The following is a 27,736-nucleotide window of genomic DNA, read 5'->3' on the forward strand; positions in this document are numbered from 1 at the left end:
TTTACTTTATGTCTCCCCTTGTGTTCGACCAAAATATTAAACATTTAAGTAGTACAGTACAGTACATATTAAAATTGAGTAAATTTCTGTAAACAAAATTATGCCAAGTAATTGCTAACATTCCATTTCTTTTTCTGAACTAAAATACGTTATAAATTAATTAATATATGAATATGTTTTTCATAACGTTTATGTAATAAAGAAAGAAAAAATCTGAAAGCAATAAAAATGATCCTTAAACTTATCTAATTTTCATTCGTGAAAATTACTCACTTAATTCAACTCAACATCAATCATCATTTTTTCAGGATAGGCTAAACTAAATAATTACTACTACAACCCAAGGAAAAAAAAAGAAGATTAATAGGTATCCATAATAATACGACTATAATGAAAAAAGCTGGTTTATTAGTACTCCCTGTAAAATTGTAAATTAATTTTTGTGAAGATATGTTACGTAACATAACAAATAACAGTACTAGAGTATGGTTATTTGTTTCACTTTTGTGCATAAAATTATAAAAACAAAAACGTAGTATTATAATAATATAATGTACACATTTTAACATTAAAAACTTAATTTTCATATAATTATAATCAGTTCGAAAAATCATCAAATCAAATAATTTGTATACGTAACCTTTTATTCCCCAAGTTGCAATTGTAAACTACTGTAGACAAAGCCACCGCACCAAGACCTCATGTTTATTACCAATCTCACACCGTCAACACTCACCGTCGCAACGCAGAGAACAAAAACGCGACATAAAATCTCAAATTCAGCAAAATAAATCCGACCCACTTCCCCAATTTTATAGAATTCGCTTTTGTTTGATTAAAAATCGTAGCTTTTGTCAGCTCCATGGATTGCTCCGACGCAATTCTGGAAAGTCCAGCTGCTGCTTACGAGCTGCTTCTCAAGTCGGCCATCGCGATTCCCCTGTCGCATTATTTGGCGGCGGCCCTTTTCTCTATCATTGTCTTCTTGTACAATTTCTTGGAATTCCATTTTTTTCACGATTTTCTCACTGGATTTCGTGGGGCCCCCATTTCTTTGACGTACAATTCGAGCTCGGAGATTTATCATGGGGTTGTGTCGAAGTGCCCGACGCTTCACGGGAGGTAGTGTCGAAGAAATTGTATGTTCACATCAAATTTATGATTTTGTAGTGATATTTGAGAGCCTCAAACTATGCTTATTTTGATAAACTAGATAATTGAAGGTAGCATAAAGTAAGAGGGATTAAAAAGGTTGAGTTTTGCCAAAAAGGGAAATGATCTATTTAGCTCGGGACATTCCAAAAAGGAACACGACTCAATTGACTTGGGAATCGGGATGGAGGGAGTGCTTGATTTAGGTTGTTTTTTTTAGCTAATTATCTGCCGTATAATTTCTCTTTGTGCTACAATAGGTACTTGGCTACACCGTGGCTCTCGAGCCCGCATATCCAAACATCTTTTCTGAACTTCTTTGGGAGGCCTCCGGTGTTCACATATAGAAGGTGAGGTTCTTGTAATGTCGATTGTAAAATGTTTTCAGCCATTCACTTTTATAAGTTCATGCGAAGTTATGCTTGACTATGTGGAGAATTGTCATGTTCAAAGTAATATATGTATGATCGGTGGAATTCGGATTTCTTGAGATAAATTGTTATTTTTGAACAGTCCATTTTGTTCCAGTTGCATTCCTTGCTGGAAAAACAGAGCTGTGAAATCATCTGTTACTTCTTCAAAGATTAAATATAATTAGTGGATTAGGGATTTTTGGTTTGTTGATATTGTACATAGATGTGTTATTTTTATTCACCTGATTTTTCTGTGTATCTTCAGGCAGATGTTTCATGCATCTGACGGTGGAACTTTTGCTCTCGATTGGCTGTTGCATTCTGATGGTAAAGATATCACACCGAAGTGATTAAGTGAAATTGGCTGAGGCACGTAGCAAAACATGGCACACACAATAGTTTACTGTAAGAACGTCACGATGAATTTTGTGGATATCCAAAAAACTAAATGGCATATAAAACTTTTATATGAATAGTTCTATCATTACATGTTCCATGTTCAATTACTATGTCTCCTTGAATTGGATTGCTATTTAATCTAAACCCATTTTGGTTTTTGGGAGTTTTGGCTTTTAGTTAGTTACCTCTATGGAATTTAATTACTGCATCCTGCGTTGGACCTTTGGTTATGAAATTTTTCTCTCAAGCATCATCTTCTGAGTAAGGCTATGAATAAACAATGTAAAATACTATAACTATTAGATGATGGAGAAGAACTATCTATTTGTAGCGCATGAAATGCAAGTTTCTTTTTCTTGGAATGTTTCAAAACTTTTGGCTTGTTGGTATGTTTTGGATAAGTGTCTTGTTTCTTCATTTTCGTTGTCGAATTCTGTTCGTCCTTTTTGATATTTTCCTTGCTTTTGTGGCAGTTTCTGGCGTAGCTGTTCAAAATGATAATGTCCTTGCAAAGGACGACGCAACTCCTATTGTTATTATAATTCCTGGACTAACAAGTGATTCGGCTTCTCCTGTAAGCCAACAGTTTTGTTTCCGCAGTTTACAAGAGTCATGCATCCTATTAATCATCTAATTTTCTTTTTATTGTATAAAATCAGTTATTTGAAGTATTGCCTCTGTCTCTGTCTTTGATATGTGAGTATGAATCTTAAAAAAATGTGAAATGAACTCCAATACACAGCAAAAGAAAATGTATCGCATAGCCATACCACACTTGTTTTTGGTTAATTTGTGTCATGTTTGCCTTTAAGTTGAACCTGAATCTATCAACAGAAGTTCAAGATGATATTTTAAGGGGAAAATCGAGCTTTAGCTTGATCATTGCAGTGTGTACATGCTATCCAGAACATTGATATCTTTTGACATCAACTGGGTATTCATATGATAGATTGGGACATTATGAATTGGTAAAGAGTTGTTTTTCTCTACAATTTTTATGTGTAATTAGCTACTCCTCTATGGCTGCAGTACATGAAACATATCGTCTTTGGTACTGCAAAAAATGGATTGAATGTGGTTGTCAGCAATCATCGAGGACTGGGTGGCGTTTCAATTACTGTAAGTACTAAGGATGGAAGAAGTCAGCAAAATAAGCAGAAGAATGACTTTTCAATTGCACTTAATTTCTCGAGCATTTGTTTTTATTATGTTAAAGTGATAGCATGTTTTAATTTAGACATGGGCATATTTCATCTTTGGAAAATCCATCACTGTACATTTGCTCTCAATCATTGTATACCGACTGATATTAATTCGTAACTTAACAGAGTGATTGCTTTTATAATGCTGGTTGGACTGAAGATGTACGTGAAGTTATAAACCACTTACATAAAGAATATTCTGCGGCTCCGTTGTTTGTAGTGGGAACAAGTATCGGTGCAAACATTCTGGTAGAGTTCTGCCTTATGTCTTCATGCTTACAATGGAATGACAATGTTGATCGAGCATGCCCTTTGAACTAAGGTAAAATATCTTGGAGAGGACGGAGAAAATGTTCCGATTGCAGGTGCTGCAGCAGTTTGCTCTCCCTGGGATCTCTTGGTCAGTTGATCTGAACTACGTGTATTTGAACTAAAAATGTTTATTTAACGGCAATTAGACTTGGCCTGAGAGTACTCTGATCAGACAAATTATTGTGATTTTACGCGAAAACTCTATCAACTTTGCTGAGTGAGCTCAAAATCTGCGTATATAATATTTTTCGAACTATATCCTAATAACAGACTCTTTTTCCTGGTGTTAACATTTTGTTTTGGTTATTTAGTTTCATATTCCAATTTTTTTTTCCATTTTCTACATTTCAGATCAGTTCCAGGTTTATATCTCGAAGGCCTATTCAAAAGTTATATGACAGAGCTCTTACTATTGGTCTTCAAGGCTATGCGCAGCTGTATGTTGCATTGCCTTCTTACATAATTCTTTACTAATATAGGCAATTGAATAATTTGGGAATGCCAAAATTGATGGACTTAAAAATTGAAATATGGACGGCTTCCATACTCTTACATCTATTTGTTTTCCATCATGGGTAGGTTTTTCTTTATATGTCGAGGACTGTTATTCTCTTAACTAACTCAAGTATGTTTGCTTGCATTATGCAGACATGAAACTCGTTATACTCGCCTTGCTAATTGGGATGGTATAATAAAGGTTAGTCTTCCACATTCTTGCCTATTTGTGAACTGTACACGTCATATTTTTGTAATAATCATACGAAAATAAGTAACTGTATCGTTCTCAAGCTAGGATCTTAATGAATGTTAATTGAGGCTTGATGCTAGAATCTTACGTAATAATGTTGAACTACTTTTGTTCGAACAGTTTTACATTGAAGTAATTTAGTGTTATTTAGCGTTTTCATTTGCCGATGATACCTTTATTATATGTAGTCACGAACTGTTCGGGATTTTGATACCCATGCCACCTGCCTAGTTGGTAAATACGAGGTACCTCTTGTTCCCCGTTTCTGAATATTTGGAGCTTTTCAAATTTACTCCGTTCCTTCAAACTCGGCATAAATTCTACCTAACTAACGTATTGGAACTTTTTTATGTTTGCTCAAGACTGTGGATACATTCTATAGACGATGTAGCGGTTCTGCTTTTATTGGACAAGTTTCAGTTCCGTTGCTCTGCATAAGTGCATTGGATGATCCAGTCTGCACCAAAGAAGCCATTCCTTGGGACGAATGCCGGTAGAGTTGCTTATATTTTTCCATAATTGCTGACTTCCTTTCTACCGTTTATAGTGCTAAGATGTTTTATTATGGTAGAGCAAATAAAAACGTAGTCTTAGCTACATCTCTGCACGGTGGACATCTCGCGTTCTTTGAAGGCATAACTGTATCTCGCCTATGGTACTTCATTCTAACAATTTATTTTCTGGTCGAGTTATTTATAGCTTCTGAGTTACTGCATATACTAATTGAGAGAATCATAAAATAGCTACAAGAACATCGTCTTGTTCATTAGTGCAGTGTTTTGCATAAAATTCTTCTTCTTTCCACAGGTGGGTGAGAGCCGTTAATGAATTTCTCGGAGTTCTACTCTCGAGTCCATACATGCACAAACAGAACAAGGTGCACGGTCTTTTCGTCCATCTAATAGCTATCTCTGGTGTTTACTTTTGGTGATAAGAAAATAACGTCGTCTAATCAACCACATGCTTCGATAACCCGAGCAAGTTGTGAGCTTTATTGATCATCTGATCTCTCAAACATAAAATATCAATCTTATGATGTCAGTAATCAATCCCCCTAATATGTTCTCATGATTGCAGGCGGAAAGTGCCGGGCCTCATTCTCCTCTTATGCAAACTTCGATCGATCAAGGTCCCTATCTCAACCTGACTGATGGAATGGTGGCTGCAATGGGCAACGAGCACATAGATGGCGAGGAGACGCCTGAAAATCACAGTCAGACTGATCAAACAGTTCCAGTCACCGACAACCACGTCTCTAGTGGAAGGAAATCCCATTTTGCTACCAATGATGCTCAATCCTCTGAAGATGATGGTGGTTCGAAGGGCTCAGGGATCATTCAGAGATGCTTGCACCAACTTTCGCGTCAAAGTAACAAGTCGATCTGGCTGCTTGCTTACATAGCCATCATGTCATCTTGGCCCCTGGCTGGGGCTGCGCTACGTTATCTCCACCGAAAGAAATTGATGAAAAGCTTACCAGGAAGAGGATCGAAATGATCGGACACAGCCGTTGTGCCGCGTCTTTAACAAGTAAAATGTGATCTCCATTTAAAACTTTTTGAAATATGAAACTTAGGCTCTTTATAGTTAAATAAGTTTAAAGGAAAGTTCTCTTCATTTGTTATGTTTATGGTTTTGGCTTCATGTCTTTCATATTTGAAGAAACTTTACACTAAAAAAACAGAAAAAGAAAAGAACTAAAGAATTTCATTTCATACAAGAATCTATCATACACCATTACACCAAGATGAGGCTGTAATAAGAATCCTATCTTGCCATCCTAGGGAGATTGCTTTGCCATTCTCTCTTTCAAAAACTCTAAAACCACCATTTTCTCCATCATATTTTACAGGGCAACAATGGCTTCTGATTTTCAGCAGCAACTTTGCCTGCATCACAGCCCTGCAGCTCTGCTCAACTCCCACAAACCCCCTTCTCTCCATCCTCCCATTCCACGTCTCCATCTTCTCGAACCTTGGACAGCTCTCGCTGTCGTCTCTATCGTAGTTTATAACACTCCTGATCTCCCTCCCTAGATGATCTCTCTCAATGCTCAGCCTCTCACCGCTCTCTAATGGAAGGCAGTCATCTAGTGAATCGAAAATGGCTGCGAATTGATGCAGAGACTCCATGAATCTAGGCAAGAACTTGTTGCTGGTGCACTTGCCTTCGTGCTCAACTAGAACGATGATCGAGGGGTTAAGAGAGTAGACGTAGGATAGAGTTTCGGTGATTTTGGAGAGGGTTTTGAGTGAAGTCAGATGGAATACTAAGTTGATAGCGATTGTCTCGTTCTTCCTCGTCCTCACCTTCGCATTCTTGGATCCTCGAACAAGGCCATGGAACTCGAAAACGAGGTTGGGGAAGCCTTTTGCGAAACTGACCAATCTTGATTCAGTTTCTTGAATCTGTTCCATGTTCCTACCAAAGGCAGTGAGCTTTAGAGAGATCTTGTTTGTTGGGGTGGCGTTTTCTGATAGGGACTGCATGAGGGAGGGCCATTGGAAGCCGTAGGAGACGTCGAAATCGAGCACGTGGAGAGCCCTACCGCCCTCTCTCTCGAATGCTTCGATGATGGCTTGGTTGGCCGTGAAGTGAGCAAATTGGTAGAACGGCGAGACCTTGTAGAGGGACGTGAATGCCAGGAACTCCTCCTCGGGCGAGGGGCCCTTCATGATGGCATCGTAGAAGGGCGATTTCCGGGTGAGGAGGTGGGCGAGGAGGGCGTCGGCGAAGTAGGCCGCAACTCTTTGGACGGAGTCGCCTCTCAAGGAGACGGAACGGTAGAGTTGAGCGAGATTCTCGAGGGCCGAGGCGGCGTGGTTTTCGTTCACGGAGGCGGCGGCGACGAGGAGCGAGTGGATCAAATGGAGGCCTTCGCCTCCGTTTGATCTCTTGTTGTGATCCGTCTTTAGCATTGCCTCCCTCGTTTGGAGGAGGTCGAAGATCTTGCCCTCCTCGGGGATTTCATAAGGCAAACTCGGGATTATAGTCCTTTTCCTCTTTCCCTCGCGGTCGTGGCCCGGGGTTTGGGAGAGTTTGAGGGTCAAGAAGTCCTCTTGGTCCATGATATCCATCTCCAACATGAGAAAGAAAGAGAGAGGTTGGTTTTTTAGAGAGAGAAGGAATAAAAGTAGGAAAGGGAGGGGAATTTCATGGGAGAATATAGACAAGATGATTTAACTTCAAATTTGAATTAGTTCAATACTCATACGTATGGTGATGGAGAAAGAAAAAGAATATCTTTTTGGGCTTAAATTTCAACGTTCAAGGTCAAGAATTGGATTGCATTTTATTCATTTATTTGTTTAATTTTACCAAAATGGTATTTTGTTGTGTTGGGGCAGTTCGGATAAGTCAAGAAATGACATGTATATATTTGCTGTCGACAAATAAAAAATAAAGAAAAATTGAAGCATCTAAATATACTAACCGTCGGCTTCGAGACTTTGTCCAATTTGTACAAAATCTCATGTTCCAACTTCGAGATTCTTTCTTTCCTAAAAGAATTGATAAAAACTAAAAAAACCTTCTAGATTCTATGTCATTTTTATGCAAGTTTATTTGACTTTCCGTCGAGAAAAGAGTAGTTGTCAGAAGACAACAAAAAGAGGTTGGAAAGTGCTACAGAGTTTGGTATTCTCTGTTTGACTATAATGGATATCAAATGGACCTTTTTTTATGCGTTTTTGATATAGCTACTGTTTTTTCCATGCATATAGATGCCAGTTTTGGGGGGCCCACAATGTGGCGGATTTAGGTGGGGTTGAACTCGAGTCGATCGACTTTACCGCCGACTATCTATAAGTTACATCAAATATGACTTCGGTTAGAGTTCACTCTGTTCGTTGTCTGTCATCCATTGTTAGCGACGACTTTCTTCACTGTGTCCGATCCTACAATAAGTGTGGGGTATATATAGAAAATTATTATATTACCTAGTTAATGTGAGCATTATACTGTGGGAAATGTTATTGTTTAATATTCATGATATTAATTGTACAAATTACATAAAACTCAAGAATCGATTTGATCTTTTATTCATTTTTTTGAAGTTATAGAAAATTTGTGTAAATTGAGATTTGATTTTTATGTAATATATACGTAAAATGAACGGCATCAACAATAATTTTTAATATATATTGGAAGCAAACTAAATGGATAAAAAATAATAATAACAACATGGACTAAACTATGTAACATACTATTTGTATACTGTTGTTTTGATACTCAAATATTCGCATGAATATGGAATATGTCTTTGTCATTAGCGTTGAGGGGAGATTGTATTGTAGTTGCATAATATTGATAGAAAATAGTCAAATACTATATAATAAAAGATCCAACTATCCTTTTAACTATAAACTATAAGAGCTCGTGATCCAGCACAATGCTAATTAGAAGTCCAATATAATTATTTGACAATCGAAAGATTCACAACTTTTGGAAGTTAATGTTTCAAATTATGTATTTGGAGTTATATGTATACTTAATATTCTTCACTTATATTTTTGACTATATGCTTAGAAAACAAGCATATATTTGGGCATGTTTCATGTCCGAATTAGAGTGTGTTAATTTTCCATTGACATTCATATATAAACTATATCTAAATTAATTAGTACTACAATTTATTTCAATACTCATTCGATTAATTTACAGTATAAGTAACTAATCAATCCTAGTCATTTGAGAATTGAATATTGTCTTGACATGTAGAATAGAGGGTGGAGCCCGAACTTCCCTTTCTTGCGGGAGAAAATAAATGACGCATTGAGTGAGAGGCTTGAACTGGTGGTATGAAACCACACGGTGTGATCAATGTCGAACTAGTTTTAAAGACTGAACTAGAGATCAAATCTTGTCCAACCATTTTTATTGTAAGGCGGTTGACAAAATGCTTGCCTTGGATTGATGACTTATGGGTCACGAAATTGATTAGTTTAATCACTTATTAAAGGCCTACTTTAAGAAATTATGAACTTTTATCTCATAGTTAATTTATCACAAAATCGATTTTCTATGTAATTGATTATAACTTTATCTTCTGTCAGCATTTATTTATTTTCAAATATCAAGAAAATCTAGAAGAGCAAACGAATACAAATGTTGAATATTCCTTGATCTAAATTGCCGTTTGAATGAAGCAATGCATATAAATAACCTTAAAAAATCAAATGTGAATGCAGCTTCAAGCTCGCACGTGACGTAGATTTCAACGCTATTGAAGATGATTATAGATATTCATGATTTGATGCTGTCGGATTGGAATCGTCGGTTTTGGTTAAGCGAAAGATAGAATTGGACCGGTTTTAAATTTTTATATCGAAATTGAATCACCTAAGTCACGGTTCCAGTTATGGTTTTGAACGAAACCATGATCAACAGTTTGGTTCTCAGCCGAACCGCTGAATCCGGTTAAACGAAAATCTAGGATCTAGTTCCGGTTCAAACCAGCGGTTTTATATGGTTATTCCTCAAAATTTTCTTGATTTTTGCTCTTTTCCGATTTTGAATCGAAATGTCACAAAATTTTAAATTGAATTTTCTAACACCCGATTTACGGTTCTGGTTCTAGTTATGGTTAGACTTGACACGATCAATGGTCTGGTTTCTAGCCGAGCGGTGTAATCCGTTTGAGCCATGCATCTCTATATTCATGCTCAATGCCGGCTATCAAATTATTTGAGAAAATTTATCCGTGTTGTTTGGTATTAATCCGGCATTGACATTTAGGTGAGTTGGTTGTCCCTTTACAAATTCGAGGATCTATAAAATTGCAAAAGAGACAGTGTTTGGTTTAGTGTGGTGTCCCACCTCGGCAACAACTTGAAAATCATTTTAAGAATGTCATATATATGTTCTTTATTAGTTGTGATTAAGGAACTTGGTGTCCAACTTTGTCAGAAAGTGGATAATCTTGGGCAGTGACAGATTCAAGAAACAGAACGCATACTCATGGTGTGTAGCTATTGAACGCAGAGTCGGTGGTGGCCTGATAGATGTTCTTGTGGGCCGACTGGACCGGACCGGCGACCCCACCTCCGTGACCTTGGGTGTAGATGAGGACAAAGTTGTATGATTTGTTGGGGGTATAAATCCTATTACTATATACTCCCTCCGTCCCAAGGAAGATGAGTCCTTTCTTGGGCGGCACGGGATTTTATGCAGTTATATTTTGTGTGGCAAGAGGAAAGAGTAAAGTAAGAGAGAGGGAATAAAGTAGAGATAAAGGTGTTTCCATTTTAAGTAATGGGTCATCTTGATTGGGACAAACCAAAAAGGAAAGTGGATCATCTTCAATGGGACGGAGGGAGTACATGAATAAGACAAACTATATGTTAACCAGTGTCTTAATCACTATAAGCATATATTTCTTTGATTCTTTTCCCTTGGACTAAGAAATGGACATTTGGCAAAGTTCATAATATTCGATGCATGCATGGTTCATATGTATATAAGCCAAAAAAGTTGTTACCTGCAATTACGAAATGCATGTAGATATATAAATATTTGTTGGCGCTGAAAATCTTAGGTATTGCCGAATGCGACTAGTCCTTTAAAGAGTAAAGTAGTTGTAGTAAAAAGTAAGGAAGACACTTAATTGTGAAATGATGAAAAAAAAAAACTTGTGACACTTAATCAAAGGTGGATAGAGGGAGTAATATATAAAGCGAGTTACCTCAATACTTGTTAAAACAGATTTCAACATATGTAAACAAGATTTGAACACAGCACATTTCAACAAGATTTGCAGGAATTTAGGCCTAAAATCAGAGGATTTGGAACAAATTAGTGAATTACAACCAAATTAAATTGATATTACTATGTTATAGTTGCATAAAAATGACAAAAGGGCACATTTTTTTTACAGCAATATGTGAATAAAAACTACTATGTGGGCTGGCCCATTTGTTCATATTGGTACAAAATCTTGAACAGAACATGCTTTGGGTTTTCAAATTATTTGCTTAGGCCAAGAATATAAAGGAAACTTCCATTTTTTTTTTTGTACTAATTTTTAACGACAAAAACCATTCCATATATTTATCCACATTAAGATACAATATCTGGAACAAAACTGCAATACATGCCTATAAAAATATTCAATTTGATGGAAGACATGATAGATAAAAGGTTGCTAAAAATGTTACCTAAGATTCAAATGAACAAATTTATGGAAACTGCATCACAACAGCAGATAGATATGCATCACACATGAAAAGTCATATAAAATCAATCTATGGCCTATGCCTTTTGACAATATGAATCTAAATCTCTCGAATAACTGTGGCAAGTAGAGAACATTATAACAACATACGAGCACGCGATTTCGAATGGCACACACTAAATTCCTAATTAACAGATCACAGTTTTGACAAACCACACTACAAGTAAGAAATTGTTCATGACCTAACAAACTTGAGATGGTATTTCCTCATTGAAATGGATGTGATATATCAGACTAAACATTGCTACCACCTGATTGTTCTCGAGACTCATAGAATAGTCTTACATTGGAGTATATTAGCGAAGGCTCAGCCATTGCGCCATTGCCATAGTCTCCACAGGCCAGCCTCTTCTTCACCGGGGGGATGAGTGAGATACCAAGATCGTCTATCGCCATGAGATGGCGTTCAGTGAAAGGGTTGTCCCACATGAGGGTGTTCATGGCTGGCGCTACGAACATTGGCTTATTGTAGTCCCATGCCCGGACAATGCAGGTCAACAAGTTGTCACATAAACCTCCAGCAATCTATTTAGGATGAAAAGTAAAAAAAAGTCGAACAAAGGTTAGTCAAATAACATCTTTGGGCCAAATTGCAAAAATGGGTTGACCCTCAAAATAATTCAAAAAGCTGACCTTTTGGAAAAGTTGCATCGGGCTCGAAATACTCATGTGGAAGACCCAAAACCAATGTGGAATTATCTGTTCCACCCAAGCATCAAAACGATGGTGATTTCAGGCCTTCCACGTCTAAATATTGAGCCCATAAAATACAGGCTTGGGCTTTAATTGCAACTTTTTCAAAAGGTCTATTTTTGAAATTTGACCAAAGATAGGGACGTAAAATACAATTAACTCTTATAAGAAAGATAACAAATAATAAATAATACTTGTATTCTTAAGAAATATCCATAGCCTACAATGAGCTCCCAAACATTCGAATTGAAAAAGGTCATTTTACTTTTATCAACAAAGTCTATGCAAAACAAGTTAAATCTTTTTCCCAAATGATCATTCAATATGGAAGTAACCGGCTGTTTATCAGTTAAAAAAAATAACAAGTGTAACAAGATTCTTTAAGATATCGTTAGTAATGGATGGGTTGCAATGTTAACAAATAAATTTAAACAGCCTACATCGTGGCTTACCTTGGCAAGTGTATTGGCAGACAAAGGTGCGATGACCATGATATCAGCCCACTTACGCAACTCAATATGGAGCACATTATCACCTATCTTTTTCCAACTCGACCATTCATCCTCATCCGTGTAAAGATCTACATCTTTGGGAAGAGCTACCCTGTCTACAAAATGGAGAGATGCCTGGGTAGCAACAGCTTTCACTTCCGCCCACTCGGAGAAACAATGACAGAGATTAGCAAACTTTATTGAAGCGACACTTCCACTGGCAGCAAGCAGGATATGAGGTCTCCTCACAAAATTATTTACTTGATACAGATTCATGTCTGCATTCTCAGGTTCTACGTGTGCCATATCCTGTTCGACATTGTCATTGAGACATGGCTTGTGTTAGGCAGAAAAATTTAGTCATCACTACAAATACTAAAGATGTATTCACACATTTCTCAGCTGAATAAGGGGCGCCATTTCAATCTCTTATTCATACAGGACGAGAAAAAAAGAAAAACAGTAACAATACAATCTACCTTAGCATAGTCTATTCTATTCGACTAAAAAACACTCTGATAAAGAGATGAACAGATTTTCCATCCAATAAACAGGAAAAATGCCGAGAAAGAAAGATTGCAGACCCTCTCGATGTTTCAACAAAGATAACATACATATCCTGAAATATTGAGAGCTGGTTCTATCATCTGCAATAATCATTTTGAACAGTCCACAACTTCTTATTCTATAAGACTACAAACATTCAAAGAATCAGCAGTCAAGATATGCATTATTTCCTACAAACGAGAAGTGATTTACCAATATTCATAGGTTAAAATTTCTACATTGTGGCAAAGGATTAAGGGATCGCAATATCAAAAACTCCAAACTAATAATTAAACCAACAGATAAACAGTTACACGAAAATAGTAGGTGAATTATGCCATCAGAGAAACCAACAAGAACCACAGTAAACTGAAACTGATAATTCAATGGAATCAAGCTACCGAAACCGCAGAAAAAGTTAATTGACAATTCACCAAACAATTCTCAAATGCATACATCGCCAGATACAATCATACAAGAACCAGAAAAAAAAATTAAAAAAAAAAAAAACAAAAGTCAAACAACCAAATGTTCCAAAAATTCATTTGAACCCAGAAAAAAAAAACCAGCTAGTACAAGAAATCAAGAAATTTTTGCAAAGAAAAAGGAAGTCAAATTACCTAAAATCGAGATGAACTGCGAGAACCCACGGATGAAATGAAAGTGAGGTTGCAAAAGAAGAGGGAAACCGAAGTAGTTGGGTGTATGATTTATAATTCAAAATTAGGCGATATGCATTTAACTCTATTTATTATTTATGAAATAATTTATATGCTTGCTATAATGATTGAGATCGTCTCATAAATCAATTAAAACAGTAATCAACTGTAGCATCAAAGTTTTTTATTCAAAATTGACAATATTCGGTTAAACAGATTCAGCTACAGTTATCCGATTACCATAAATTTTATAAAAAATAATGCGAAAACCTGAACAAGCATTTCATCGAACAAATTATGTTTAGTGAATAGCGATTTCTCAAATACAAATGCAGCAAACAACCAGCACTTTCAAAAATCGACTATAGAATTACTCAGGCAGCCACAATAACTCAAACAACGCTGAAAAACGAATGAAATTCGAGCTCTCTACATTACGAAAATTCGAGGCAAACGACTAACCTGAAGCGCGATCAGTGGCGGTAGCTGAATAGCTGAGTGCGGCGACGGTGGTGGAAACTGGAGGCGCGCCGGGCGTGTCGGATTCGGCGGTGTTCACCGGCGACGGCAGTGCAGTGAATTGAGAGCTCCGTTTCAATGAATCGAATATATCTGTCGGTTATTGGATAGTACCGAACCCGACCCGATCCGGTTTGGGAAATGGAGAATATGGAATATTTAGAGGGCCCAATTTGTAATGGGGCTTGCAAATCTTCAAAGCCCAAAACCTTGATAATAATAATTAATAAGCCTTCTGCAAATTCAATCATGTTTGACTAAAATTGAGAGTTGTATGAGTAATTGTTTTTAGAAATATATAATATGAATGAAAGTGTTGTTGAGATGGAAAAATTGACGGTCTCCCAAACATAGTCCAAGTATGTTTGTTATGTTAAAAAAAATAGTTCATTTTTATTTATAAACATTGTCTTATACTCCCTTCGTTCCATGTTAATAAAGATATTTCTTTTAGCATGGAGTTTAAAAATAGTGTGTTAAGTGGACGGTGAATATAGTAAGAGAGAATAAAGTAAAAGGAATGCTTACACTTTACCAAAAATAAAAATGTACATTCCGGCCCACCCATTTGTGCAGGGTCGTGTTAATGTGAGTGACCCAATTCTAATATGCATTTCATTCACGGCTTAAAGTTTCACTTTGACTTGTGTAAAAAAAATTGAGTTGAAAATTTTAGTTGAATGGAATTTTAATTTTATATATTAGTTTTATAATAGAACGTGAATCTAACTGGGAATATTAACCAAGTGGTACTAGTTTATAAAATTATATTGTTATAATTTACAATAGAGGCCACAATAGTTAGCTCATCACAATCAAGCAATACGGTTGGTCTCGTTGCGGTCATCACACGGCACATATGTGTACTTGTTTTTATGTGAAAATATAATTGTATTTTGATAAATTTGAAAGTTACAAGTTTGGAATCGAATTAAACGCATTTTGTTAATTTAACCAAATTACTATATTTTACATGTATTTTTTATCTTATATTTCTATTTAATATAATCTAATCAGTGAACTTTCTAGTTATTATCAAGACTATAGTTGTACCTAATTAGGGTATAAAATTATTTTTAAGAATTTATTATCACTTTATCAAATAATTTTTTGAAAAGGGTTGAAAAATTCAAAAGTAGGATATATGATTCTGATTTTTTTTTTTCATTTTTTAGAATAATTACTATCAAATATGATGTATTATAATATATAGTAACTTTTCAACGTATATTATGGTCTGAGATAATTAAGTAGTATATATTTCAATTACTATTATGATGTATTATAACAAAAGAATTCAACACAAAATGAGATTGAGATTGATGCAATTGTGTGTGGAGTAGAGCTATATTGAAGTAGTCTTGAAAGCATATAAATTGTATCCATGCATGCCATTGGCTTTGGCTTTGGCTTCACTCTACCCGAAACAGACTCGACCTTTGTTTGTGGAAAATTCATAAAAAAACAAAAGATGATATTATAGCTACCATACATACAACTAAAAGAAGTTGATAGATTGGAAGCTAAATATAAATATTTTCACTCACAATAAATTAGATTAAATTAGTTTTTTTTACTGTACAAATTACTCCCTCTGTCCCATTAGAAATGCAACGCTTTCCTTTTTAGGTTGTCCCACTAAAAATGAAACATTTCTTAAAATGGAAACATCACTCTCTCTACTTTTCTCTCTCTCTTACTTTACTCTCTAAATGTTTCATATTTATTGGGACGGAGGAAGTAGAACTTAAGTACACACCCATTGGTAGGAGTGAATGATCCTACTAACTAAACTACTATTTGTTGTCATAAGATTAATTAGATTTGGGTAGGATACTTGTTCTTTTAACTAATCTAAAATAATTGGACCCATATTTCCTTGAGTATTATTTTTTTACTAAAGTCCAGAATTGGTTTCGTATATTTGTTAAAAAAACTTTTTGGTTCTACACATTAAGTCTGTTCACTTCTGATTCTAATCAATGTGTTTTTCATTCATATTTTACGATTCAGTCAGAAATTAACTGTTCATGTCAATTTTCATTTAATTCTCTTCAATTCTACTCCAATCAACTTTTTGTTTCTAACATCAATATATTCGAATATATTTTCTTTTCACTTAACACCCTAAACAATATCTTCCAAAATCCTGCGGCATTCCCAAATTTGACATCTACTTCGGGATAGAGGGAGTAATTTTTAAAAAAACTTTGAGGCTTCCCTTCTGTATATATATAGTCATTTCCCTACCTACTATTGTTACACAATAAAAAAAAACTCTCACATGAAACCATCCATGAAGATTTGCATGTTTTATTTAGGTGTTTTGTTGTTGATATCAAACTACTTTTCCCTCACCACTTCCAAATCACTCTTCAATCTCACCAATGATCAATATGCTCTCACTGTCTTAAAAAACTCCATTGTTTCCGATCCTAATGCCATCTTGCATACAAATTGGTCAATTCACACTCCCATTTGTGGATGGATTGGTGTCTCTTGTGGCATCAAACACAAAAGAGTAACTGTCCTAGACCTTTCTAGCTTCGAGCTCCAAGGCACCATCCCTCCACATCTCGGAAACCTATCGTTTCTTCGAGTTTTAGACATCAGCTCCAACAGTTTCACGGGCGTCTTACCATCTGAGCTGTCTAAGTTGCGACGTTTACAAGTGATAAATGTCGAAGCTAACAACTTCACCGGAGAGATACCATCTTGGTTCGGAGCCTTATCTCAACTCCGGCACATGTATTTGAATAACAATAGCTTCTTCGGCAGAATCCCTTCTTCTCTATTCAATCTCTCGAGGCTTCAGAGTCTGAATGTGAGCTTCAATACTCTCGATGGAAGCATCCCAAACAACATATGCAATATTACTTCAAGATTAAGAGAATTCAATGCCTTTGGGAACCGACTTGAAGGGGAAATTCCAAGAAATATAGGCAAATGCAAAGAGCTTGAGGTGCTGCAATTGCAAAACAATAGTTTTAACGGCGATATACCAAGTGAAATTGGGAGTTTGAGTATGCTCAAGGGTTTGATTCTATGGAAAAACCAATTCAAAGGTACTATATCGCAATTAATTCTTCAAATACACTCTTTTGTTTCACATAATAATTGACTAAAGGCCATTTGTGGTCCTAAAACATATAACGATTTTACGATTTTAGTCAAAATAAAATTTATTTAAATTATTTCATCCTGAACAAATAAAAACGGTATGATTTAGTCTATTTTGGATGGAGCCGTCAAATTTTTAACGATCAATGACAATTAAGTGAATTTTAACTGGATTAACAACTTTTAATTAGAATATTTAGGACCACAAATGACTCCAGTCTACTTTTAATAAAACAATAACAAATGTTAGGTTATAATATTAAAAGAAAATGGAGGGGTCTCCTACTTCATATTCTAATTAAAAGTAGTTAATCCATCAAAATTCACTTAATTGTCATTGACCATTAAATATTTGATGGCTCCATCCAAAATGGACTAAATCCGGACCATTTTTATTTGTTTAGGATGCATTAATTCAAAAGATAATGTTTTGGACCAAAATCGTAAAATCTTCGTATATTTAGGACCACGGATGACCTTTTAGTTCTATATAATTCAATTGCCATTTCATGCATAAATCGTTTGATGATTTGATGTTTTCAGGTGGAATACCAAAGCAATTTGGCAACCTTACTTCTCTGAGAATGCTACACCTTGGGTATAATCAATTGACAGGCATGTTTTCGAATTGAATAAAACACCAATGACTTCTATTTGATGTTTAATTAAGTATGCATCAGTACCTTTGATATAAAGACTTTTATGTCTTATAAACTTTTTTAAAAACATCTCTTTTTCGCAGCTCAGGTCCTTTTTAAGGGTCTTCACAAAATTACATTTTAAATTTTGAGCATAAATCGAATTTAAAACTATTACAAATCCAATATGTAATTCTCGTAAATATTCATTTAATAGCCAAAGTCACAATATTTTCAGGCAATTAATTGATTTCTTAGGATTTTATGAATCGTTTTTAATGTTTTTTCAGGACTTTATGGATTGGTATTTATTTGTGTTTTCATGATTTTGTAATATTCTAGTTAATCGAAAGTTTTGACTCTACTATTAAGTGAACAATATCTATATACTCCCTCCTCCTATTATAAATAATTAATTTTTGTAAGAATGGAATTTAAGAAAAACAATTTTTATCGAGATTATTAATATTTTTGGTACAAGAGTTAAAAAAAAACAATATTCATTGAGATTATTAATTTTTTTGATACAAGATTTTAAAAAAAACAATATTTATTGTGTTTAGTGGAAAAAAATAAGGTAAGAGAGATAAAAAGAAACTCCCTCCGTCCCATAGATAAAAAGAAACTCTTCTCCGTCCCATAATAGATGACGTACTTAGAAAATATTATATTTATGTCAATGTGAGAGATATTTTTTTTAATAAAAGAAATGTTATATCTTTTGCGGATAAACTAAAAGGAAAGTATGACATTTACTATGAGACCGAAGAAAGTGTTAAATATATAAAATAAAATAAGAGAAAATACAAAGGTTACTTTTTTGCTAAAAATTAAGACTAATCACTTGAACATAAAGAATATATAATCAGAAGGGATCACCTCATACATAGCATAATACATTTTATAATACACTACTAAATATTTGGCAAGTATATCCTATTTTATGGTAAAAAAGTTATTTCTAAAAATTATTTCCTTAACTTTCTCACTGCTACTATATCTAATTAAAATACTTTTGTTGTTTCATGCACTTTTGCTTATTATATTAATCAAAGAGGTTACGTATGTTGTTAAAAATGTTTAATAAGTCAAAATTTATTTATTTCAAAATATTTATATAAAAAGATTAATTTTTTTTCAACCAAATTACAAAATCACCCAACTTTTTCAGGTGGAATATCAAAGCAAGTTGGGAACCTCACTTCTCTGAGAACGCTAATCCTTGCGGATAATCATTTGACAGGTATGTGTTAGTTGAATGAATATAAGAGAAAAGATAAATTAACAATAATTGTATATACAAAATACCCTTTAATTTAGTTTCCATTTTTAGAATATAAATTTATGACTAATTTTTCCTTAGTAGGAGTATTTAATGTTGGTCGTTTTTAATTCTATTAGTTTAGGAAAATCTTGTTGATTTAGATTGTGAATTATTTATGACAGTATTAGTTAACACACTACATATTTAAATTCATGTATTTAATTATAAAATCATTACGATCATATTTAGTAAAGTGCAATATATTTTAAAAAGAAATTTATATTTGGATCATTTTATAATTAATATCTATTCTTTTTTGTCATTTGTATTATGTTTTCATATTTTGTTTGATTTTTGTTTTGAGTCTAAATTAGCATGCCATATAAATCATCAATGTATACGATGCAATAATTTTATATAAGAAAAAATAAATTAAAATAACAAAGTATTTTTATAATTGTAATGTGAACTACAGAAAAAGATATTATAGCCACAATGATTTAGCATTTTTCATTTATTTTTTTATTTTTATGTTATTTTCCTTTATACTATTTTTTTCCCTTAACTTATTCCCTTTTTCATTAAATATTCAAAAACAGATATATGAATGTTTCATAATTTATTTTATTTTTAGTGATGAATATTTTTATATTAAGAAATAACTAATGATATTTTCTTTCTTAACTAACACGAAAGGTGTTTATAGTAGAAATGAAGTATATATAAATGTTGTGGCATTTATATAATTTTTTGGAATTATTTAATCATAAAATAGTTGTTTTTATAACTTAAAACTTTAAATATTATTAAGTAATACTCCTATAATAATTGAATGCGAAGTACTATGTTTATTTCCTCGGACGATTCACATTAACGAATTAAGTTTATATCCACATAGTTGTTTAGCTTTTATAACTCAGAATTCTACGGATTGCTCAGTAAAATAATGGAATGTGTGAATGCCTAATATTATTTTATTGGATGATAACATTAAAAATTTAAGTATATATACATGTAATCATTTTTATAACTTCAAATTTAAGAAATATTTAACTATAAAATAATTGAATGTGAATTACTAATATTATTTCGTTGGACGATAACACTAAGAAATAAGTCATGTACTCATTTTTAGAACTTAAAATTTAAAAAATAATTAAATAATAGTATAATTGGATCTAAATGACTATAATTATTACGTTGGATGAAAACACTAAGAATAGTATATATCACGTTTTTATAACTTAGAATTTTAAAACAACTTAATATTAAAAAATTAAATATGGATGACTATGATTATTTCGTTGGATGATAACACTAAGTATATATGTACATAGTCATTTTATAACATATAAATTTTAAATTATTAATAATAAAATAATTGAATTATAACTACTATGATTATTTCGTTGGACAATAACACTAAGAAATGAGTATATAGATATGCAAGTCTTTTTTATAACTTAGGATTTTAAGAATTATTTAATAATAAATTAATTGGATGTGAATGACAATTATTATTTCGTTGGATGATAATATTAATAAATGAAGTATATATATGTAGTCATTTTTGTAACTCATAATTTTTATAGATTATTTAATATTAATCTAATTAGATGTGAATAACTATAATTATTTCATTGGATGATAGCACCAAGAAATTAAGCATTATAACTTTAGAATTTTAAGAACTATTTAAATAATTGAATGGGTATGACTATAATTATCTGGTTTGATGATAATACTAAGAAATTAAATATAGATAAGCAATCATTTTTATAACTTAGAACTTTATGAATTACAAATAATTGGATGGGAATGGATTATTTCATTAGATGATAACACTAAGAAATTAAGTATATATACATGAATTTATTTTTATTACTTAGAATCCTGAAGATTATTTAATAACGAAATAATTGGATGCAAATAATTGTTATTTTATCATTAGAAAAGGAGTAATACTAAAAAAATAAGTATATATACCTATATTCATTTTTATAATTCAAATTTTTAAAAATTCTTCCCTCCGTCCCAGATAATTCGACACAGTATTCCATTTCGGGCCGTCCCACATAATTTGTCTCATTTCATTTTTACCATTTTTGGTGGTAGACCCCATATTCCACTAACTCATTCCTACTCACATTTTATTATAAAACTAACACTTTAAAAGTAGGACCCACATTACATCAACTTTTTCAACTTACTTTCTATTAGATTTCTTAAAACTCGTGCCGGGTCAAAGTGTCCCAAATTATCTGGGACGGAGGGAGTATTTCATAAAAAATAATTTGGTGACAATGACTATTGGATGAGTGAATTTAAAAATTAGAATTTTATTAATTTTAAGGAAACTCTAACTGTTAATTTAGTGTTTGAATATTATATAAAATTCTCTATTTTAGAAGGTAAGTCAATTCAAATTAATACTAGTACTAGTATTTTACAAATTTGAAGAAAGCCAATCTATAATATCTTACTAAATTATTGTAATTTTAGTATAAAATTTATTTTAATTTATTCTTATTCATGATATTCATCCAAAAATTAAGAAATCATGAACCATATGAATCTAATTTGTAGGGTAAGGGGAGAGTTTAAATTTTGATGAAATGGAGAAAAAATATCCTCAATTCTTGTTAACGGAAAAATAAATTATGCAACGGCAAATCTACAAAATTAATGTAATACATCATTTAAATGGTTGCTTCATATACATTTAAATGTTTATAAAACATCTTATAAATGCACAAGCAAACACAATGTAATAATATACTGATTCTATTCGTGCGAAACTGCTCGAATAATACTGAATCGGGTTAAAAGTGAATTATAGAGTTTTACGTATACAAGCAAGATTCTATTCGAGTGAAACTTGCTCGAAACATGCTTTTCAGTATACCAAACCTAACATGATCAGAATCGAAGGACCCGGCTGTCTATGTCGGTCTCGGCGGGCCCCAACAAGACGTTGCTCCCACCATCTGGGCTCTTGGTAACGGTATGCGATCCAGTGGTCGGCGTGGAGGCTGGTCCTGCAGCCAAGATTGTGATTACGACTGCGAGACCCTGACAGGAGTCGTAATCGCACTCCCGGCATCCGTAAATCTGAACTGTGGAAAGGTAGTCGGGGTAGTCGGCCCTAGGGTTTGTTGAAACCTTGAAGAAAAGGGCGGGAGAGACGTATCCCCGATGAGTGGTCCCACCGATGGAGTGCGTGTGTATGTAAACATCGGCATGGGGTCAGTAGTCCGCGTCGAATAGGGAATAGAGAAGCGCAGCGCCGCCAACGGTCGTATCTGTTTGTTTTATGGAGTTACAAGAGATAACCGGGCGTAATACAACCCAAGAAGGAATACAGAAAAGAACTGAAACGAAAATTACAAACGGAAATCGAAACTATAAACCGTAGGAAAAGGAAATAGCCGAGTCGAGGAGGCCTCTTTCCGCAAGACGAGATACGCCCCGGTAGTGCTCTTCGGATTGGCGTTTCGTCTCCAAAGATAAAAAGGCTGCGTCTCTAGTGAAGCAGCACCGCTATCAACAGATCTCCGGCGAATTGGATGGAGGGGAGAGGGCAGAGCTTCGACAGAAGAACAATGCAGAGGGAGGAGAGAGTGTATGATGCAGAGTGAATTCTAGTTTCTGTGTAGAGAATGCTAGAATGACTAGCCTATTTATAGGCTCAGTCCACTGTAGGGGTCAACGCAGCCTTGATGGCTGTCATCAATGCCAGACCATAACGGTCGTCGGTTACGAGCTGTAACGTTCGGGCGCTACGAGCCGTTACACGCTCAGAGCTAGAGAGGTTGAATCTAGACGCTTTTAGATTCTGTCATGACGTGGACTGTCTGTCACGTGTCAGCCACGTTGGTTTACCTCGTCATACTGTCGAGGTGTCATCCCGCTTGGCTCGCTGACGTGGAAACGGTGGTGATCTAAAAAGAATTAGACCCTAGACCCACTAGCCTTGGGCCAAGCCCACGACCAGGCCCAATGAACAGCCCAAAGACCATCCAAAGATCAATTGCCAAGATCCAAGTCCAAGGACAAGGGCAAGGGCAAGGGCACGGGCACGGACACGAGCACGAGCACGGGCGCGGGTGCAGGCTGGGGCTCGAGGCTCGCGGCTCGCGGCGGCGCGGATGGGGCGCGCGTGTGCGCGCGTGTGGGCTCTCACAGCCCATCTTAGTCCACTATAATTATTACATGTAATAATCCTTCTTATTAAATACTAGTTTAATAAGGTTGTAACTTCCAATGTGGGATAATTAACTCTCTTAATTATTCCCTAAGCTTCTCTCATAGCTCATTAAGTTTTGCAATTTTGCACAACTTTAATCCATTATTTCTCACTCACCGGGAATTGGATTTGAGAAAATAAATATACCACGGTCATCTACTCCGGACGTAGATCGACGCTATATCATTTAATTTCACAAAATTAAATGTCTCGTTGAAATTATAATTTAGTCAAAGTCCATTGACCGGCATAGATTCCAACAGTATCCTGGTTGACGCGTCGCCGAATCCCAAGTCCGGCCCGTCCATCTGTGTCATCAATTCACTGATTGCGGTGGTAAGTTGCTCTAGTTGGGAACAGTCACTGACGGGTCTGGGCCGCCCCCGACAGCAGTGGAACCGTGGTGGTGGCGATCGCCTCAGTGCGGCCAATACCTGAATTGGGTACAACCATCTTCGAGAGAGTCACGGTGGAAGGAAGAGAACAGGTGAAAGCACCCGATGATACGATGGTGTATCGTATCGGTTTGTGGCGACAAGAAATCGCCGGATAAAGGGTAGGTTCGTTCGCGGGATTCCCCCATCGAGCAGCCTAGGGTTTCGGCCAACTAGGGATGGACAAGAAGAGAAAGTGTAGAAAATGAAGATACGGAAAAATTAGGTAAATTCTGATGTATTGAATCTTGAGGTTTCAATGCACAGAATCCTTATTTATAATTCTAAGGACCCTAGGTTTGGTTAGACTCGGTCATTCCGAGAAATAACCAACAAGAAAATCCGAAACGGAGCTTATAATTTTCTCGACTCAAAAGTTCCAAAAATAGACAATCCAACAATAATAATAAAAATAATAAAAGGTAAAAATACTATGCTAACTAGAAACAACCAATTTGGTTTCTTCGGCTGCCTTGAAGATCTTCTCGGTTCCTCCCTTGCGGTGCCTTCCTCGTCGCTACTATCCTCCGGTGGCTCGTCCGTCACCTCCGGTGCCCCTTTGGGTTGGTGCCGTATCAGTCCTACACATTTTAAGTGTGTTAGTTTTTGATTTTGAACATTGTAAAATATGTTTCGGTCTATATCTTATCTCATTAATCAAGTCAAAACCTAGTTAACAATGAAGTTTTGACGAAAATTTTAGATTTTATTAAAGTTAAATTAGCGACTAACATCTCATTCCCATTAAATTTGATGTTTTCAATTATGTGTTATATGGCAGGTAAATTACCAGAAGGACTATTTAATTTCGCTTGGCTGAGTTTGCTTGCTGTTCCAAGGAATTCCCTATCTGATGCTATTCCACCACTCATCTTCAACATATCAACCTTGCAAACATTAGACCTTTCATACAATCAGTTTTCAGGTAACCTTCCTTCAAACATGGGACTATCACTTCCCAATCTCCAAGTCCTTGCTTTACAAAGCAACAAACTTACCGGCCCCATTCCCGCCTCTATCAACAATGCTACTCAGCTTCATATCTTAAACTTGCAAGTGAATTCATTCAGTGGCTCCATTCCCAGTTTTCCTAGTTTAAGGCTCTTAACCATGTTTGTACTCAGCGAAAATAACTTGAGTGCAACCCCGGAAATGAAATTTATCTCTTCATTAACTAATTCCCAGCACCTAAAGGTTATTGAAATATCAGCCAATCCACTATTGGGTTGTGTTCTACCAAATTCCATAGGAAATCTATCCAAGTCCCTTGAGCTTTTCTTGGCGCACAACACAAGTATGAAAGGTGCTATTCCTTCTGAAATAGGAAACTTGACCAATTTGATAGTTTTATTTCTAAGTGAGAATCAGTTGAATGGATCAATTCCTGCAACTATAGGAAATTTGAAGAAACTTGGGAGATTAGACCTTTTTTGGAATCAGTTGCGAGGATCTATCCCCATTGATCTTTGTCAAATGAGTGAGTTAGCAGAGGTGTACATTGGCATCAACGAGCTCGAAGGTCCAATACCAGAATGTTTGGGTGGAATGCAATCGCTGAGAGTGATTCGATTTGACTCAAACAAGTTGAATTCCACCATACCTTCCAATTTCTGGAATCTCAGAGACCTCATCTTTCTAAACTTGTCCACAAACTATTTGAGCGGTCAGATCTCACCCCAAATTGGAAAATTGGAGGTAATCAACAATGTAGATTTCTCGTTTAATCAATTTTCCGGTGATATTCCCAGCTCAATCGACCGTTGCCAATCATTAGAATATCTAAATTTGTCGAATAATAACATCGGTGGTTCCATGCCTCAATCACTGGGAAATATGAAAGGCTTGACAACACTGGAATTATCTAATAACAGTCTTACTGGATTAATACCCAAATCATTACAAGATCTCAAATTCTTGGAGTATTTCAATGTGTCATACAACAGATTGGAAGGGGAAATTCCAAATGGGAGCTGTTTTTCCAGATTTACTGCTCAATCATTTGTGCACAACTCAGCTCTTTGTGGTCCAACAAGATTTGAAGTGCCGCCTTGTCCAGAAGTTGATGGAGGATCAAAATCAAAGGGTGTTGCTCGATTAATGAAGTACATTATGCCTCCTCTCGTTTCAGCTATGGCTGCAGTTATCATTGTAGTTATTCTCATAAGACGATGCAAGCCTGTGAAAGTGAAAATTCCAGTTTCGACTTCGTTGGGTAATCCTTGGAGAAAAATCCCATACATTGAACTATCGAGAGCAACAAATTCCTTTAGTGAGACAAATCTACTTGGGAGAGGAAGCTTTGGCTCGGTGTTTAGAGGGGTATTTGATAATGGACTGAATTTTGCGGTTAAAGTGTTCAATATAGAGTTGGAAGGAGGTAACAAGAGCTTTGAAACTGAAAGTAGAATACTAAGCACCATTCGACACAGGAACTTAGTTCGAGTTATTGGTTGTTGCACCAACATGGATTTCAAGGCTTTGGTTCTTCAGTTCATGCCGAATGAGAGTTTGGAGAAATGGTTATACTCGGATAACTATTGTGGTGATATTGTACAATTGTTGAACATCTCAATCGATGTTGCTTTAGCTCTGGAGTACCTTCATCACGGGAACACGTTCCCCATTGTGCATTGTGATATAAAGCCGGGCAATGTGTTGCTCGATGAAGATATGACTGCTCGTGTTGCTGATTTTGGTATTGCAAAGCTCTTTGATGAAGGGGAGGCCATGGTCCACACTAAAACACTTGCTACAATCGGCTATGCAGCACCAGGTGATGTTTTTAAAAGAATATTAGAAAATGGAGTAATTTTCTTTACTATGTATGTTTGTATATGTGGTAATCTTACATGACATGAAAAAGTTTTTTTATAATTGGAAACTTGTGATTAGAGTACGGATCGGAAGGAAAAGTATCCACGGGTGCTGATGTATACAGTTTTGGGATAATGCTATTGGAAATGTTCACGAGAAAGAAGCCGACAGATGATATGTTTGGTGGGGAAATGAGCTTGAAAGAGTGGGTGAGTGAAGCATTACAAGCCAATGACATCTATAAAGTATTAGCCCCTACTTTGCTTCTGGAACAAGATCGAAATTTCGATATGAAGATGAATTGGCTGACATTAGTGTTTGAATTAGCAATGAAATGTTTGGCCATTTCACCCGATGAAAGAATCAAAATGATTGAAGCAGCAGCCACTCTAAAGAAGATCAAAGCAAAAGTTGTAACAAGGGTGACCAAAAGGTATCATCACCATGCAACTACCATTACTTGAGATGAGGATTTTGTTATTAATGGTTGATGGTAGTCCTTTCTTTTTTTAGTTGTTCTTTGTAAATGAGTCGAGCGTGTCTTAAGCTCCTTCATGGGTTTTTCTTTGTTTGGTTATTTTCCCATGTCGTAGTCTTTGAACCAAATCGGGAGTCTATACAAAGGGATGTATCTTGCAAAAGATTATAATCATTTAGTACAAAATCTCCTTTCTCCCGAGCTCTAGCGTCTCTCGATTACTTAACTTATTATGGAAAGATTATGATTCCTTAGTGTTCCAAGAAGCAATCCAGCATCTCTCTGAAACTGCTCAGATCACCTCATTCCTCTCTGAACTCAAAAAAAGAATCCTTCTATTGCTATGGTGATGAAGAGACTGAATCAAGAACGCGATG

At 35.3% G+C, this 27,736-nt stretch overlaps 4 protein-coding genes across 7 annotated transcripts; 2 read left to right on the top strand and 2 right to left on the bottom strand.

The window, feature by feature from the left end:
* Positions 1–709: 709 nt before the first annotated feature.
* On the top strand, positions 710–5,850 carry LOC125207414 (uncharacterized). Of its 2 annotated transcripts, XM_048106742.2 has the most exons (14): positions 711–1,122; positions 1,413–1,502; positions 1,831–1,892; positions 2,438–2,538; positions 2,994–3,083; positions 3,293–3,415; positions 3,489–3,566; positions 3,830–3,915; positions 4,127–4,175; positions 4,415–4,471; positions 4,589–4,719; positions 4,798–4,881; positions 5,034–5,103; positions 5,304–5,850. In XM_048106742.2, the coding sequence occupies exons 1-14, from the start codon at positions 863–865 to the stop codon at positions 5,721–5,723; spliced, it is 1,701 nt and encodes a 566-aa protein (XP_047962699.1). In that variant the 5' UTR covers positions 711–862; the 3' UTR covers positions 5,724–5,850. The 2 variants fall into 2 exon arrangements, with proteins under 2 accessions (XP_047962700.1, XP_047962699.1); XM_048106743.2 differs by lacking the exon at positions 4,798–4,881 and having other exon boundaries at positions 710–1,122.
* An 11-nt stretch (positions 5,851–5,861) lies between these two features.
* On the bottom strand, positions 5,862–7,368 carry LOC125207415 (GRAS family protein RAM1-like). The gene has a single exon (XM_048106744.2). The coding sequence runs from the start codon at positions 7,310–7,312 to the stop codon at positions 5,954–5,956; it is 1,359 nt and encodes a 452-aa protein (XP_047962701.1). The 5' UTR covers positions 7,313–7,368; the 3' UTR covers positions 5,862–5,953.
* A 4,089-nt stretch (positions 7,369–11,457) lies between these two features.
* On the bottom strand, positions 11,458–14,457 carry LOC125203935 (putative phosphopantothenoylcysteine decarboxylase). Of its 3 annotated transcripts, none has more exons than XM_048102451.1 (4): positions 14,309–14,457; positions 12,603–12,950; positions 12,091–12,156; positions 11,458–11,982 (listed from the first exon to the last, which is right to left on the bottom strand). In XM_048102451.1, the coding sequence occupies exons 2-4, from the start codon at positions 12,945–12,947 to the stop codon at positions 11,692–11,694; spliced, it is 702 nt and encodes a 233-aa protein (XP_047958408.1). In that variant the 5' UTR covers positions 12,948–12,950; positions 14,309–14,457; the 3' UTR covers positions 11,458–11,691. The 3 variants fall into 3 exon arrangements, with proteins under 3 accessions (XP_047958408.1, XP_047958409.1, XP_047958410.1); XM_048102452.2 differs by lacking the exon at positions 14,309–14,457 and adding an exon at positions 13,808–13,943; XM_048102453.1 differs by lacking the exon at positions 12,091–12,156.
* Positions 14,458–16,612: 2,155 nt separating this feature from the next.
* LOC125204773 (uncharacterized) lies at positions 16,613–27,560 on the top strand. The gene is made up of 5 exons (XM_089061256.1): positions 16,613–17,430; positions 18,029–18,100; positions 19,295–19,366; positions 24,849–26,840; positions 26,960–27,560. The coding sequence occupies exons 1-5, from the start codon at positions 16,650–16,652 to the stop codon at positions 27,343–27,345; spliced, it is 3,303 nt and encodes a 1,100-aa protein (XP_088917382.1). The 5' UTR covers positions 16,613–16,649; the 3' UTR covers positions 27,346–27,560.
* Positions 27,561–27,736: the final 176 nt, after the last annotated feature.

Source organism: Salvia hispanica, chromosome 6 (genome assembly GCF_029641045.1).
Source record: "Salvia hispanica isolate PSC_SH4W2 chromosome 6, Shi_PSC_v1, whole genome shotgun sequence".
Classification (NCBI taxonomy): Eukaryota; Viridiplantae; Streptophyta; class Magnoliopsida; order Lamiales; family Lamiaceae; genus Salvia; species Salvia hispanica.